Genomic DNA, 17,348 nt, shown 5'->3' with positions numbered 1-17,348 from the left:
CTCTTGCTTACAACATGTATTTCAAACAGTATGTTAAGCCACACAGAAATTTGAAGTTATGTATGTTTCTGGTGATTCCATTTCCTCTGCCACTGTTCTCCCACGAACAGTTCCTGTCATGGCATTATCCTCCATAATGGCAACTATGGCATCATCTATCTTCCCAATTTGGTGTTTGATAGGCTTTATCGCCTCCACTCAACTTTCCCAGTGTGGCACTCAGTGGTTTCAGTGTCACAGAGGATGTTCCCAGATGTTGCTTCAAAATTTGCCATCACTCTCACAGATCTTGGGAGACAGGCCAGTCCTTGCTTACAGACAGTCCCCCAACCTGAAGCAAATACTCACCAGCAACCACACACCACACAACAGAACCAGTAACCCAGGGACCTATCCTTGCAACAAAACCCGTTGCCAACTGTGTCCACATATTTATTCAGGAGACACCATCATAGGGCCTAATCACATCAGCCACACTATCAGAGGCTCATTCACCTGCACATCTACCAATGTGACATATGCCAGCAATGCCCCTCTGCCATGTACATTGGTCAAACTGGACAGTCTCTACGTAAAAGAATAAATGGACACAAATCAGACATCAAGAATTATAACCTTCAAAAACCAGTCGGAGACACTTCAATCTCTTTGGTCACTCGATTACAGACCTAAAAGTTGCCCCAGTTTCTTCTTCAACAAAAAAACTTCAAGAACAGACTCCAACGAGAGACTGCTGAATTGGAATTAGTTTGCAAACTGGATACAATGAATTTAGGCTTGAATAAAGACTGGGAGTGGATGGGTCATTACACAAAGTAAAACTATTTCCCCATGTTTATTCCCCTGCCCACCCCGCACTGTTCCTCAGACGTTCTTGTCAACTGCTGGAAATGGCCCACCTTGATTATCACTACAAAAGGTTCCCCCGTTCTCCCTCCCGCTCTCCTGCTGGTAATAGCTCACCTTAAGTGATCACTCTCGTTACAGTGTGTATGGTAACACCCATTGTTTCATGTTCTCTATGTATATAAATCTCCCCATGGTATTTTCCACTGAATGCATCTGATGAAGTGAGCTGTAGCTCACGAAAGCTTATGCTCAAATAAATTTGTTAGTCTCTAAGGTGCCACAAGTCCTCCTTTTCTTTTTGCGAATGCAGACTAACACGGCTGCTACTCTGAAAAGAGTAATATCTTGCTGACACAATCTTCTGTTTGACTTTTGTTGCCAGTAACTGTATGATCTCATTTTGAATTGTTTTTCCAAGGTAGCGGTGTGTGTACATTTGTTGAGTGGTAACTTCTTAGATGCTCCTGGAGTCCAGCATCAAACTCACCCATCAGCTCCACAATTTTAAGGAAGTTTCCATTGTTTGACACATACAGCTGATCTGAAGTGCCATGCAGTGCTAGGTTTTGGGTAGCAAGCATTTCACAATGGCAATGAGCCTTTTCAGAACATTTTGCCAGTAAAGAGACTCTGATGTAATCTTCTCTTGATGCTGATTATCTATGGTGGACTTTAACCTTAGTCTCATCTCAAGCTCTTTCCACCTATGGAATGCTCTCTGGTGATTTGCTGCCTTTTCATGGCATGCCAGATTTTTAGCTAGATTTTTCCAGTCCTTTGTTCCGGTAGAACCCAATGTGGCTGGAACATTAGACTGGAAGAGTTTGCAACAAAAACAGTATGCAGCATTCTGGGTTTTTGAGCACATAAGCCATGGCCTCTCCACTTTGTCACCATTGGGGCTTTCACTCCAGTAATGTGTTGGATGGAAACTTCTATTGTCATTGTCTTTGGGGAACATGAAGTTTTTCGCTTGCTGTGGCCCATGCAGTACAAGGAAGTCCTTCGGGATATTGCTCAAGTGGGTCCACAGTCCTGGATCATCTAGATTTAAGGAACTAAACTCGGCAGCAGCTGTTTCTTGCGCCTCCACCACACTCTTCTCTGATCTACACTTTTCTTCAGGAATGTGCATGGTTACATCCATTTGAGATGCAGATATGGATGCTGCAGTAGCTTCCAGGTCACCTGCACTCTGACTAACTGGAAGATCAGGCATCTCCTCACATCCTCACTGGTGCCAGAAGGCTCACCGTGAACATTTGTGTCTATGTATCTCAGGAGAGCTCCTTCCCGCTTAAATAGAAAAGCTTCCTTTCTTTCTTTTTCTGAATGCTGCCTCAGAGGCATTTTCTTCTTTCACTCGTGACTGCTGTTCTGTGCCAGCTATAGTGGCTCTCAACACTCAGTTGAAGGGGACAAATAACCAGGCTGGTAGCAAGGCCTGAGTGAGGGAAGATATCAGCGTCTTAAGGGCCTAACTGGCTCCTACTACTTCAGTTGACTGCCTGTTCTCTCAAGTGGGTTCAGAGAAGCGGCAGGAAACAGGAAGCTCCCTGAGAAGCTGGTGTTAATCAGTCCAGGCTCCTGGGGGTGCTAGAGAGGTACATAAGAGGCTCCTCCTCCTCTCTCTCCCTGCAGCTCCTGCTGCTTTCTGCTACTGCCTCTCACCTTTTCTCCTGCCTGCCTGTTATGTCTCTCGTGCCCTCCTTCCTCCAGCACAGCACTGCACCATCTCTGTGCATCTAGCGCAGAGAGAATACATATGCATCAGCCACAGACAATTTTCTATACTCTGGGTCCTAGTGACACCCTCAATGCCCGCCCCAGTCTGGCACCTGAAGCTGCCGTCTCAGTTTGCCTCATGGTAAGGCCAGCCCTGTTAAGAAAAGGACATACAACAGTAGAGGTCAAACTATATATATTTTAATTTATCCCATGTAAGTTTTCACATCAGAGATTTAGGGCCTCTAAATTATTGTTGACACTTTGGCCTGAGCAGTTAGCCAATATTTGGGGCCTTGCAGGATCGTTTCTGTTAGGATGAGGAATCCGTGAGGAGTCGGGTATCTTAGTGTAGTTTATAGTTTTATTTACAAAAATTCTACACAAGGGCCTTTTTCCCTGAACATAATAAAAACAAACAGCAGCAGGCAGTTACCCTGCTCAGAGATCTGCTACTTCAGCATGCTCTGTGCCCAGAGAAGCTCTGTCTTTGCTTCCTTTCAGGACCACCTTCACAATTCCTTCTACAGACTCTTTGCCTCCAATACACACAGCCTGCAGCCCAGTCTGGTAGCCCCAGGATTTGCAACCAGAGAAACCCCTCAGTCCCACACAGTTTAGTTCTCACCCTAATGCTTTGGATGATATCCTCCAATTTTTTGCAGCTGTCTTTACTACAAAAAGGGGTTTGATTTGCTCCTTCTCTTGAGCCTTAAAGAGAACACTTGGCACAGCTGTTGGCTTTAACGAGACCTGTGATGGTGTTGGATCAAGAACCCTCCCCGTCCCTTGTTCCCCTCCCCATCCCAATGGTAGCCATTAGCACCTTTTGGCATAACATCTTTTAAAATAAGATATATTATTCAAGTACAATAAGCTCCCATATGAAAAAAAAAGTATTTATCCCTCTAAACGCTCTGGCTAAAATTTTTGAAATTCAGGAGCTTAAAATGAAGTGCACAAATCTAAATTTAGCTACCTAAATAAAAAAGGCCTCACTTTTAGAGATACTGAGTTACTGTTGATTTCGGTGGCAGCTGCAGGTGCTCAGCACCTTTGAAAATCATTTAATTTGGGATACGTAAGGCTCTGATTCAGAAAAGCAAAGAGTACTCAAATACATGCTTGGCTTTGAGTACGTGATAAGTCCCATTGACATCAACGGTTAGCCAAATTCCTAAAGTTAAGGTTGTGTTTAAGTGTTTTTTTGGGGACTATATTAGATGGCTAGTTTTAGGCACCCAGGTTTCAAAATATTGGTTTTTATTTTGACATACAGCTTTTGGTGATATCTTTTTCATGGTTGGTTGATAATAGGTTTTCAGTAGAATCCTTTCTTGGTTTCATGAAATCATTAAGCAGAGCTATTCCCTTTAGAGAGTTCACAGTTGGCAGGCTAAAAGTTCCTACAAAGAGAACTGTAATTGTTGTTGTCAAACTAATGCATTGTAATACCTAGATAAGTCTTATCAGAATTGAAAAAACTTCTGGCTCTTCATGTGCTTTGGCTCACCATTCATTTTACATCTAATACATTATGTAAAAAGAATAAAAACAGGCCATTGTTTAGTAAAGGCTTCCTGAAAATCAGATTGTTTAAAGAGAGACTTTTTCAAAAGACTAAGACCAAATTCCTCTTGCTTTGGAAAATGTGTGTTTCTAAGTCTGAAAAGCCAAGTCCTCTGCAGAATCTGCGATGGCTGGTGCTGAACCATTTCTACCTTCATGCATCTGTGATTTAATTGCACTGTATTTTTAAGTATCAAATAAAAGAGTGACACTTTACTTGGAGCCATGAGTAAAGGGCAGTGCATAGCTGTGCCAGGGAGGCAGTATGACTCAGAGCGACAATCCTTTTCTGACAGATTACTTTCCCCTCTGAGCCAGCTGAGCTGTGCTGGTCAGCATGTTATGAGAAGGTCGGGCGGGGGGAGAATAGAGAGAAGGCTGTGCCCTAGTCCTGCTCTGCTCCAGCCACTCTTGCCCATCTGTGTATGCAAGGGGACTAGCGGCCCCTCAGAGCCTGCTCTACTCTCCCCCTCCCTCCACCACGATGCTGGGAACAAAAATGCACCTTACTTCCCTATGTCAAGTCACAATCTTCCTTTATATGAAGAAGTCTTTGTATCCTGGAAACATGATCTTGCGGGAAGATTTTTGAATCTCAGTTTCTGTCATTAAATAATTACTGTCTGACTTCCCCCGCCCCCATAATTTCCCACAACTGTTAAAATGCAAATAGATAAAAATAGAAAAAGTGTTAAAGTTAAGCCTTGTTATCTGTCAAAATTGTAAAACAAAACATTGCATTCTCCCTTGCCTATTTATAGTTCTGTGGTGACTGATGCACAAGCACTTTTAATCTACTTTTGAATTATTTTATTTTTAAATACTCATACATCTTTGTTTTATGTTTCTTCCAGGCTGCAGACTTAATTATTAACCCAGCTACCACTTTCAAGGAAAAACCAGACCCCAGTGGTTTGGTGTTTGGAACTGTTTTCACAGACAACATGCTGATAGTCGAATGGTCTTTGACTTCAGGATGGGAGAAACCTCATATTAGGCCTCTTGAGAACCTTTCATTACATCCAGCCTCATCATCTCTCCACTATGCTGTGGAAGTGAGTACCAAATGGATTAGGCAATTACCTTTTTTTACTAGTTTTTGAAAACATTATTTCGTAATATGTTCTAAGTACCGTTACTGTCTTAGTTAGTTAGTACTGACCTAATGTGCTGAGTTAACACTAGTGTCACTCCAGAGTAACTCCATTGGCTTTGGTGGAGTTAGTTTTGGTTTACATTTGATTAACTGAGGGCAAAATCTGGCTCACGGTTTCCAGTTCACCCTGCTTCGTACTCTAGTGTGACACTGAGATGGTCTGTATGAGACTCTAGGAAAGTTGATGGTATTAATTTGGGGACTGGGCATGCATACTGAAAAACTGATAGAAGGCATTAAAGATCCATAGCTTGGATTGCAGGACACACTAGACAGATTCTTGTTTTTAATTCCCACTTGTTGACTAGTTCTCAGGCAATCTTATAAGATTAAAAATAAATGTATTAGAGCAGAGACCAAATAGCAACAAGGAGCTGCCCATAAGGAAGTGAAATGTTAACAACCGGAAGCCAGCGTGGTTAATAGTTTTCAAAAATGCTTAGCTGTCAGTGTCTAAAGCTGCCTTTTCTGTGTCATTGGAGCGGCTTGTGCTAAACTCTTGTCTGTGTCAAAGCATCAGTAGGGGCACATTGAGCTATCTAGGAAATACAGTGAGAACATTGGCCTGATTCTCCTTCCACTTCAGCATAAATCAGGAGTGACTCCACTGAACTCAGTGGAGTTACGCTGGTGTAAAAGAGAAGAGAAACAGGCTCATGGCTTTTTCTTTTTTTGCCTGGGAAACTCCTCTGAGCCGCAAGGCTCTGGCCTACCCCATTTTTTCCATTCAGTCAACTAACCTTCGAGAATCTGTGTTATGGTTACAAGTCCCTGTGGCTGAGGAGGGCTAAATATGGCTCTTGATTGGCCCAGGGAGCAAGAAACCACGCTGGAGTCCCAAATTTATGTTTCACTCATAGTAGCATATTGCTTTAGTGCTAGGCCTGTGGCCCAGTCTGAAATCATTGCTAATATGAATATGCTCTTATTTTTTTCCATTTTTTATTTTTTACTTTTGTTGCATCACGTTTCCTCTAGCCAAGAGGAGAGACAGAGGAGAATCTGGTCCCAATGGTGTGGCTCAATGAATACACAGTGGGTATATTAAAAATGATGAATTTGGCATTCCCTCCCTCCCTTCTCCTTGCCCTCCATGATACACTGTGATATCCTGGATCTGCTAGCCTCTGGATCCAGCTCCTGTGACTTACAGATGCCAGATGATATAGTGTGCACGCATTTGCAGCCCTGCAACAGTTTGCAGCAGCAAATTGTATAAAAACCAGCAAGCAATTACAGCAGTTGCTTTTATTAGAGCTGGGCATTCCCAGAACACACCGCAGGTACTCTTTCTTTAACAAGTGAAAAGGTTTTCTGTGCTCTGAAAAGTGACAAGCATCCATCCATGGAGAAAAAGATTTAAAAGCTTGAGCAATCTTTATGTTGCAATAATGATGTGATTCTTGCTTCTCTGAAACCACTGATCATATCTTAGACTAACATTCCTTCCTCTTTCTCTCATAAAACATTCTGTAAATGCATATTGGGGAAAACAGCTGTTTTGTAATAACCACAATTTGGCACAATAAGAAAATTACAGTATTAGCTGATTGCTAGTCCAGTAAAAAATCCTATTAAAGTTCCTCTATCAGCTATGCCGTGGTTTATTAAAGGTACATTTTGTTCTCTGGCTACAGTGTCAAATTTTGTTGTGGGATGGTTGCCTTTTAAATTTGTGCAAGAAGTTTTAATGAAGTGGAAGCTGGCGTGGTCCACAGCACTGAGAATGGTGTTGAGAAGCAAGATGCCCTAAGTTCTAATGGTGGCTCTGCCACTTAATTGGTGTACGGCCTCGGGAAAATCACTGAGGCTCTGTTTATACTACACTGGGTTGTCCTGTGACCCAGTTATGACACAACTAAAATTTGTGGTGTGGACAAGACCTCACTGTGTCCTGGAAGCTGCATTAAAGCCTTTGATAGTCCTCTACTGTACTAACCCTATGGAAAAGTGCTGTGGAATGTAATAGTGATTAAACCATTTAGGTTCTATAGAAACTACTCTAAAAAACAACTCATAGAACTTAAAGAATTGTATTGTTTCAGTATGTTTTTAGAACTATTCGGTCACAGGGATATAGTTTTCTATTACATTCTATAGGATGGTCCAAAAAACTATGGGCTAGATTTCCCCAGTCTGTTCTCATGGTTCAAAGTAGCTAGATTCTGACCATAAGAATTCTTGAATTCTTCTTCCGGCATAAAGCTGAAGGAGCTGACTTCTGTGCCACCTGTGTCCTCCGCCCATTCCACCCTCTCTCCCCACATAGGGGTATGTTGGGAGACAGATGGAGCAAGGGCCAGCTGAAACAGGATCAAGGGATTTTAAGGGCTTCCTTAATTTTCCTTCAGCATAGGCACACATCAGGTGGAGCCCTAAAGGAAATTTATCATACTTTGTTAAATTCTGTAGGACTTTTCCATAGGGGAAGATGGTATTTGGGATCGGTCCTAGGCATTAGTCAGGGTATGAGGGTATCATAGTCTCACCCATGCAACAGATTTTAACTGTTGGAACCAGCTCAGGATAATGACATTATCACCAAAGTCCCCAGGGACAGATTAGAGTAGACAACTACTCTAACAGGTAGTAACATGGGAGTAATAATACTTATCTACCTCACAGGGGTGCCGCAAAGATTAGTTAGAATTCATACAGTACTTTGAAGATGTAAAGTGTTTATGGAAGTGTTAAGCTCTGTTACTTCCAAAGGGCATGTTTTATTTTTGTATTGGTGGTCATGAGATAACCCAGCACAATTTTCATTTGGGTCCTTTCTCCTTTTGGGTTGGTAGCTGTTTGAAGGGATGAAGGCTTATCGAGGAGTGGATGGTAAAATCCGCCTGTTCCGCCCAACGCTCAACATGGACAGGATGCTGCGGTCAGCGGCGCGAGCAACGCTGCCAGTATGTAACTGAAGCTCATTCTTTCCTTGGGTTAGAAAAACATTTTTATTTTTAGGGTGTGAGGCTTTGAAGTGCGCAGGAGCTATAAACCCTTGCTGACTACAAAGAAAATACAGTACTTCCATTTAAATCTTGTTAGGAGTCTTGTCATGGTGAAGAGCTCATTGTAGGGAGCCAGTGAAATGAACTCTTCTGCTAGATCAGTGTTTCTCAAACTGGGGGTCCCGACCCAAAAATGGGTCACAAGGCTATTGTAGAGTGGTTGCAGTATTGCCACCCTTACTTCTGCGCTGCCTTCGGAGCTGGGCGGCTGGCCAGCAGCAGCGCAGAAGTAAGGGTGGCATGTGGGCAGGGGGAAGTGTCATCACATCCTGAAATATTTTCAAAGGGGGGCCCGGCAAAAAATAGTTTGGAGAACCCCTGTGCTAGATCATTGGCACAAAGATGAAGGTTCATTTTCTCCATCTTTCCTTGCTGCCCTTCTTCCCCACTGATGGAAATTAAAGTTCGGGGGATTAATCAATCCTTTAGAAGCTGAAGGCATATAATACACACATCCTTCTAAACATTTATATACAGACAGTGGGCCAAATGGTACCCTCTTTTACAGTTATGGAAGTCCATAGGCTTGCACAAGTAGAATTTAACCCATTGTTTTCAGTGGCTGTCTTCAAGGTAAGAGTTTTATTTTTTGGCTCTGCTGCTGACTTGCTTTGTGACCTTAGTCAAGTCCTGTAGCCCCTTGGTGCCCCAAGTTTATCACCATGCTGATGAGCTTTAGCAGGGCAAGTTATGTGCTCCTAATAGTTGCACCCTGGCCTGTGTGTTCCTTGTCATGCTTTTTATGGTGATATTGTATATAGGAATTCTATAGTGAAATGTTCATTATCCACAATACTCTGAAAATTCACAGGCCTTAAATTCCGGTCCAAGCTCTGGGAACAAACTGCTGGGATCATCCAGGTATATCTCACTTAATCAATACCCTGCCACTGAGGGGCATTGGGCGTTGGTACACCTTGATGCCTCCTTTTTTCTGCCTATGGCACACAATAGTGTTGTCTCCTGTGGGCTGTAATATTTTAGTCTAATCCAGATTACTGGGCTCAGTGCAGAGGGAACTGTGTGGGTTTAGTGGCCTGTATTATAGAGGAGGTCGGACTAGGTGATCTGGTGGTCCCTTCTGGCTTTAAACTCTGTGTGACCCTGAAAAATTAGGGGATTGCCCATACACACACTGAGTTCTTTCCACACACTGAATTCTTTACAGTGTGCTTTGTACAACAGAATTGGAGGTGAGTAATCCCACTGGTTCTTTATTTGTGTTTGTGAAATATATTTCACAATATCATGAAGGATCTTAAGACTGCTCATTTTTTGGCACTTAAAATCACGTGGCCTTTTCCCTTGTATCTTATTACACACCAAGGGTGATGTTAGAATCACGTGGACTTCTATAGTCTGCAAACACTTTTTCATCATGATTAAAAGTTCCTATTAGAATGTTTGCATAACTTTTTCTTTCTTTCTTTTTCTTTCTTTTTCTTTCTTTCTTTTTCTTTCTTTCTTTCTTTCAGTGTTTTGACAAGGAGGAGCTTTTAGAGTGCATCCGGAAGCTTGTGGAAGTGGAAAAAGAGTGGGTCCCGCACTCTACATCTGCAAGCCTGTATATCCGCCCTACTTTAATTGGAACAGAGGTGTGGAAAAAAAATGTTTTCTTCTGAGTTTTATATACATTTTCATTGCTTTGTTCTTATCTTAACCTCTTGAAATCCATGCTGTGTAATTGACCATGGCAAGGAGACTAAAGTATTTAATTCTCTTTCTACAGCTGGAGTGGCAACCATATTTTGGCACTTAGGCTAGAGCAGTGATTGTAAGCTTGTCAGGGCAGAGACTGTCCCTTATGTTTGTACAGTGCCCATCACAATGGGGCCCTGATCTCAGTTGAGGCCTGTAAACCCTGCTGTAATTCAACTCATAATAAACATTCTATACAGATCTTTTTATTTTGAAGCATTGGGATATATTCACCAGCATTCTATGGCTGATTTGTGTCTCTCTGGCCATGTACAGTTTCTATACATTTGGTTTAACAGGCCAATCAAAGTTGGTTTATGGCACCTTTGCATTGCCAGCAGAGTGCAAAGTACCCATAATGCACTAGTGAATGTAGTGCCACGAGTTTTATGAATGGCAGGCCTTGCTTGGTTAACTATATTTTACTTTTTCTCCCTGTCTCTGGTATGTAAATGATTGCTTTCAAAAGTAGCATGTTAGAAAATAGATTAACCACATTTGGCTTCAATGGAATCTCATTGCTTAACTCCCCCCAGTACAAATCAAATGGCATCTGTTCTTTTTTTCTTCCTAAATTCATTTAAAGTGAATTTAGTGGTCATGAAAGATGCTGGCCTGGCCTGGACAGATGTCCTTTATTTATACATCGAACATATGTAATATGGACAGCATCAGCACAAGCTTGTACGCCTCACCCACATCTTGGAGTGAAGATCTCTCGGGGGGACGAGACAGTTCAGTCTTCATCACCCATTCAATCATCAGCCTCTTTTTCTTAGTCTGCCAACAGAAGAGATAATATAACTTGACTATTTGGATAATCAAGGAAAAACCTAACCTTTTTTGCTTTTTAAGAACGATTTGAGAAGTTGCTATGCCCTTGGCAATATCTGTACTATAGTCTCATATACGTGTTTGTTGTATGTTTGTATTTTATATTATATATATTAAATCAAAGACCTTTTGGCCACCAATTTGGAAGCACTGGTGTAGTTGGATTTTTTTGTTCATTCAATGTGGGACCCTGTGGCAGCTTTTAGTCTTGCACATTTAAAGCAATGTCACAGTATAATCTCTCCAGCATATTTGCATGTACCTTTTTTGTGTTTGTATACATACTCATTGTTCCAAGAGTTCCATTCATATACCACCCTTCCCCGTCATACCTCTGAATACTCACTAATCACAGTATTCCTTCCATGTCCTGCTTTTCTACTACAGATTGGTTGGTAGGTTTGCACTCACTCCTGCTGCTGAAGCATAAATGCATCCAGGTTTCACCAATTCAAAGAGGAGTCAGAAGTTTGATAACAAATCAGTCTCTTTTGTGGGTTCCCCATGGGTTGCTGCCAAGTGATAAGCTGGCCAAAGTGTGATAAACTATATTATAATTGTAGCAGAAACAGTAAAGCAGACTGTCTGTTTGGCTGCCAGTGAGAATAGTGTTATCTTTATAAATTCAAGTGAGAATTATACAGCTAGCAGAACATATAAGCTAATTTCAGTGATGGGAAAAATCTTTAACAGTGTTTTGTCCAAAACATTTTTCCAATGATTGCCTACCTGTGACTGTTAAATTCTCTTTGCCATTAGCACATTGATTTACCTAGAAAATGCTCCACTCTGTGGAGCCTCATTTTACTACAGCTCATTTACATTGAGCACAGCACCATCTAGTGGACAAATTTGTTCAGATCATTAGGTGTAAGACAATTTTTCACTTGGTCTGTGTGAATGATTGTAAATTTTTTTCTATGTAGAATATTTCAGTTGAGGTTTTGTAGGAAAAGGAGACCAACTAGTTACACAGCAATGTATGCATTGAAATTTTGAAAAGTAATTTAGAGAAAAGGCTATGGGAGATATGCATGGTAATTCAATGACTGAATGTCATGGTCTCCCACTGGCAAGGTAATTTAAAGACCAAAAGGTAATTTAAAGTTGTTCCCCTCTGGAGGAGTCCCAAGTGCTACTCTCTCATAGGTGAATTTTTCCTCATTCATGGATGAACTTCACCTGCATTGCAGCTCCTCTGTTTGCATATACACAAATTGCTTGCTGGTGTGATTGAAGCAAGTCTACAATGTCGGTAAAACAATTTGGATACAGGGAGTTGATTCTTATGAACACTTTAGTTTCTTGTAAGTTTTCATAGGAGGGAAAACTTTAAGGCTTACTGGCTAGATTATAGGACTAGGAATCAGGGTGTGATTCCTGTTCCCAATTCTGCCACTGATTTCCTGTCTGTCCTTGGGCAAGTCATTTCATTTCAATTTCCCCATCTGTAAATAGTCTTTGTAATACTTAGCTGCCTTACAAAGGTGTTGGGACTTTGTTAACTTAATGTTTGTAAAGCACTTGCAGACCATCAATGAAATTATCTCCCTGAAGTAAGTGCACAGTATTAATATGAAGTGATTCTTCAATGTGGGGCTTCATTAGGCAAGTAAAGTGCTCTAATTGTTTCAGGTTACTCCACACTGATTGGGCCTTTACCCATATCAAGCAGAAAAATTGCTCTGACTTGCAAAAGGTAAACAGAAGAGTTCATTTCACCAGCTCCCAACAATGACCTCTTCACCATGACAAGACTCCTAACAAGATTTAAATGGAAGTACTGTATTTTCTTACTGTTAAGCAAGTTTCTATCTGTCTTCCTGTTACATACAGAGGTCCAAAAAAATGGGACTAATGTCATAGTTACTGCTTCCACACAGCCAGTTTGAGCATGGTTCACTCAATCCAAACTAGTGGTCTGTCAAATACCATGTGGACAAGCAATGGCACTTTCAACAGATTTTAGACTTTGCCTGGGAGCAAACTCTTCACCCCGGTGATGATGGCTCCATGCACGAGAGGCAAGCTCTCAAGGAGGAAGGAGCCTGTAAAGCGATTGTATAGATACTCTAATAAATTCACAGAGGATTGGTTCTTCATATATATATGACAGCCATTAATATGTCCCTTGAATAAACTTCTGAATTCTTGCAAGTAGGTTATGATGTGGCTTCTATCAGTACTTTAAACTTACTAACATTACAAAATTACAGGCAGGCAGGGCCAGTTGAGCGCTACCCCTAAACAAAAAGACACCAAGAAACTGGAAGAAAGGTTTATTCAATGGGTAGCCTTCAACTACTATCTCTAACCAGCAAGTTTTGATTGTCTTTGGGACTCCCTGGCTAAATTTAAAGACTCCCAGCACCAATATTCAAGGCAGGAGTTCACTATCCTCTTGGAAGAGGGAAAGAATGCGGTCAGGACTTCTCTCCAGGCAGCTCTGGATGCAGCCGAATCAACAGCCAGGACAAAGGCTTCCGCTGTCACCATGAGGCATAGTTCTTGGCTCCAGTCCTTGGGGCTTCCAACAGTTCATCCAGGACCTCCCCTTCGAAGGCTCCTTTCTAGTCTCAGAGCAGACAGACACAAGACTTCATGGCCTGAAGACTCAATTGCCACCCTACGATCCTTAGGCCTTTATGCTCCGTTAGCTTCCAGGAAGCACTTCAGGTCCCAGCAGCCTCCTTGTTTCTCAGCATCTCCAAGATAAGAACCCAACAAAAGAAAAGGGAGATGTTATAAGTGGCACCAGCAGCCACTCCTGTCCACCCCAGCCTCCCAGCTGGGATCTCAGAGGTACTCTGGAGGGCCCAAGCAGGCCTTTCGAAGGTATGCCTAAGGGCATTATACCTGTCACTGCTTCAGAGTCATCTCCCCTTTTATTTTTTGAATGTCTGTCCCACTTCAGCCCAGCGTGGTCATACATAACATTGGACTGTTCTAAATACAGTGACAGTCGGCTATACCCTTCAGTTTTTATCCCTCTGTCAATCCCACCCACCTTCTGCATCTCTCTTCAGGGACCCAAAATCTCACAAGCAACTCCTCCTTCAAGGGGTGCAATCCATCCTATGACTGGGGGCTGTGGAGAAGGTTTCGCAAGACGGAAGAGGAAAGGGGTTTTACTTCACTTTGGGATTATTTTCCTAATTCCAAAGGCCAAACGGAATCTCTGGTCTATTCTGGACCTGCGTCGCCTCAACAGTTATCTCAAGAAATTGAGGTTCTGCATGGTCTCCCTTGCCTCTGTCATTCTCTTCCTGGATCCAGGAGACTGGAACGCTGCCCTCAACTCAAAGGACACATTTTCACATTTCTATCTTCCATGGCCACAGAAGATTTCCCAGGTTTGTCGTGGGTCAGCACCAGTACCAATTCACCACTCTTGCCTTTGGCCTATCGGCAGCCCCCTGGGGGGTTTCACTAAGTGTCTGGTGGTAAGAAGAACAGGAGGACTTGTGGCACCTTAGAGACTAACAAATTTATTTGAGCATAAACTTTCGTGGGCTAAAGCCCACTTCATCGGATGCATAGAATGGAACATATAGTAAGAAGAGATAGATATAGATATCTCTATCTATATATATATGAAAAGGTGGAGTAAGAGGCTAATTAATTAAGACCTTTTCATGTTCTCTGTATTGTGGCAAAATACCTTGTTCGCCTCAGTAGGCTCAGTCCTTTTTAGCCTTGGAGACTCAGGTTTGGGGCAAGGCAAATCCTTATAGGTGGCACAGGGTCCTGCTACTCCTCTCCTCAATCAGTCCCTTGTGCTTGTTTTCCTTCCCTTCTGGGGAGCGAGTGCAGCCCTCCTACTGGGAAGGCCTGGTGTCTTGCTGCCAACTGGCAACTTCCCTGCTCCTCTCACTCCCTCACCCTCCCTCTCCTACCACCCAGGGGAGGGTTTAAAACAGTCCCAAGTAGTTGGAGTCAGCTGAACCTAATTGGGTCCCTAGCAACCCCTTTTCCAGCTGAACCTTATTGCCCTGTGGTTCTCTCTCCTCAGTGGATAGGGAGGGGCCTTTTAATCCCCTGGGACTAATTACTACCCCCATTTTGTAGCTGTTTGTCCTGGGTTAACCACTCTGTGTGTGTGTGTGTATAGAGAGAGAGAATATGTGTGTGTGTATGTATGTATGTACATATCTTCTTACTATATGTTCCATTCTATGCATCAGATGAAGTGGGCTATAGCCCAGATAAGCTTTTGCTCAAATAAATTTGTTAGTCTCTAAGGTGCCACAAGTATTTCTGTTCTTTTTGCGGATACAGACTAACACGGCTGCTACTCTGAAACCTGTCTGGTGGTAGTATCTTGACAACTGAATGATCAAAAGTTGGTCAGAGGCTCGAGTTCAGAATAACATCAGCATGGTCCAAACCACCTTCTGAGCACAGGGTTTGCTGATAAACGAACAGAAGTCAACTCTTGTCCTGGCTCAGAGTATAGAATTTATTGGGACAGTGCTCAACTCATTCCAAGCCAGTGCCTTCCTGCCAGAGGCCTGAGTCCAGACTATGTCATACCTGATATTCAGTGTCATGGTCCACCCAATTACAACAGCTTGGGTTTGCCTGAAGCTACAGGGGCACATGGCGACATGTACTTAAGTGGTTCAACATGCAAGACTGCACCTCAGGGACCTTCAGATGTGGCTAGTGTCAGTATATTCCTGGAGCAGACACCTCTTGGACTCCGTGCCAACAGTTCCTCCCCTAGTCCTTCACCTCCCTGGAATGGTGGAAAGACCCAAGATCAGTAATGATGGGTATGCCCTTTATGTCTCAACCCACTGGTAGCTTTTAATCTTGGACATGTCAGACCTAGGGCAGGGAGGCCACCTCACCAGCCTCAGGCCTCTGGTCCCAAGAAGAACTCTCCCTGCCCATAAATGTCAGGGAGCTCAGAGCGGTATACTTAGCTTGTCAAGTGTTTCTTCCCCAGATCTCAGGCGAGGTGGTGCAAGTCCTGACAGACAATAGTGCGGCCATACCTGCTATAGCAACAAGCAGGGAGGGGCCTGATCTTCGGCCCTGTGTCAGGAAGTCATCTGTGTATGGGACTTCTTCACGAAGCACTCCATTCATCTCAAGATGTCACATCTCCCAGGAATCCGGAAAGTACCGGTGGATCACCTCAGCAGATCCTTTTCCTCTTACCATGAGTGGTCCCTTCACCCAGGGGTCACCTTCCAAAGGTGGGGGCCTCCCCAGATGGACCTGTTCGCTACCAGACAAAACAGGAAATGTCATCAGTTTTGCTCACTGCATGATCACATCCTGGGCTCCCTCTCCGATGCTTTCCTCACAGATCTCCTATGCTATGCCTTTCCCCCCAATCCCCTTGGTTCGCAAGGTCCTCCTAAAAGTCAAACAAGACAAGGTGAGAGTTATTCTGATAGCCACTGGTTTGGTACGCTCCTGAATCTCCCAGTAGCAGCTCCACTCTTGCTGCCACTCAGTCTGGATCAAATCTCACAAGACCGTGGCCGGTTGCTTCACCTGAACTGAACCTTGCGTCCCTGCACCTAACTATATGGATGTTGCATGGCTGATCCCAGAGGAACAGGCTTTCTCAGAACAGATCTGGCAGGTAGAAAGTAGTAGAAAGGTAGTAGAAAGCCGTCCACCAGGACTACCTACCTGGATAAGTGGAAATGCTTCTTGACATAGACGTCTCAACGAGCTCTCTCTCCATCCCGATCTTCCCTTCAATCTATCTTGGACTACTTGCTCCACATAAAGCAGCAGGGCCTAGCCCTCATGTCTGTCAAGTGCTTGGCAGCCAGCTCAGCCTTCTGCCCACTGGTGAATGGCAGGTCAGTGTTCTCCCACGAGATTATGGTACAGTTTCTCAAGGGGCTGGAGAGGCTCTGTCCTCAGGTTCACAAGCTGATCCCGCAGTGGGACTTAAATGTGGTTCTGTTGAGACTCATGGGTCCTCCCCTTTGAGCCGCCAGCATCATTCCCCCTGCTGCTTCTGTCTTGGAAGGTTGCCTCCTTGGTGGCGTTTGCCTTGGCCAAAAGGGTCTCTGAAATCAAGACCATTACATCAGAACCACCTTACACTGTGTCCTTCAAGGACAAGGTCCAGCTGCACTCTCCACCCTGCCTAAGGTGGTGTCACAATTCCATAACAGCCAGGCCATTTTCCTGTCAGTTTTCTTCCCAAAGCCTCCCAAGACCTCTGAGGAACAGCAGCTTCACTCATTGGACATTATGCGGGACCTCGCCTCTTATATTGAGAGGATTAAACTCCTTATAGCAATAGTGGAAAAGATGAGAGGATGACCTACCTGTGTCAGCCCAGAGGATCTCATCCTGGATAGCTGCCTGTATTCGGGCTTGCTATGAGTCATCTTAACTGTTCACTCCACAATAGCCCAAGCTTTTGTCAGCAGCGTCCCTCTCATAGGTCCCAACACAGGACATTTGCAGGGCTGCAACCTGGTCATCAGTACATACCCTTGCATATCACTATGCCATCACCCAACAGGGCTGGG

The 17,348-nt window shown here is 43.4% G+C and overlaps 1 protein-coding gene across 3 annotated transcripts in view; it reads left to right on the top strand.

Moving 5' to 3' along the window:
• Window positions 1–17,348, top strand: part of BCAT1 (branched chain amino acid transaminase 1) — a 108,545-nt gene that overhangs the window by 61,560 nt on the left and 29,637 nt on the right. For 2 of the 3 annotated variants that reach the window (XM_073318390.2, XM_073318383.2), the window contains exons 3-6: window positions 4,998–5,198; window positions 6,278–6,334; window positions 8,095–8,205; window positions 9,783–9,902. In XM_073318390.2, the coding sequence (XP_073174491.2) occupies window positions 4,998–5,198; window positions 6,278–6,334; window positions 8,095–8,205; window positions 9,783–9,902 (489 nt within the window). The remainder of the gene's footprint in view (window positions 1–4,997; window positions 5,199–6,277; window positions 6,335–8,094; window positions 8,206–9,782; window positions 9,903–17,348) is intronic. The other variant, XM_073318399.2, reaches the window with a different exon arrangement.

Source organism: Lepidochelys kempii, chromosome 1 (genome assembly GCF_965140285.1).
Source record: "Lepidochelys kempii isolate rLepKem1 chromosome 1, rLepKem1.hap1, whole genome shotgun sequence".
Taxonomy (NCBI): domain Eukaryota; kingdom Metazoa; phylum Chordata; order Testudines; family Cheloniidae; genus Lepidochelys; species Lepidochelys kempii.
The sequence above is the reverse complement of the archived record's forward strand: the minus strand, read 5'-3'. Positions and strand labels throughout refer to the sequence as shown.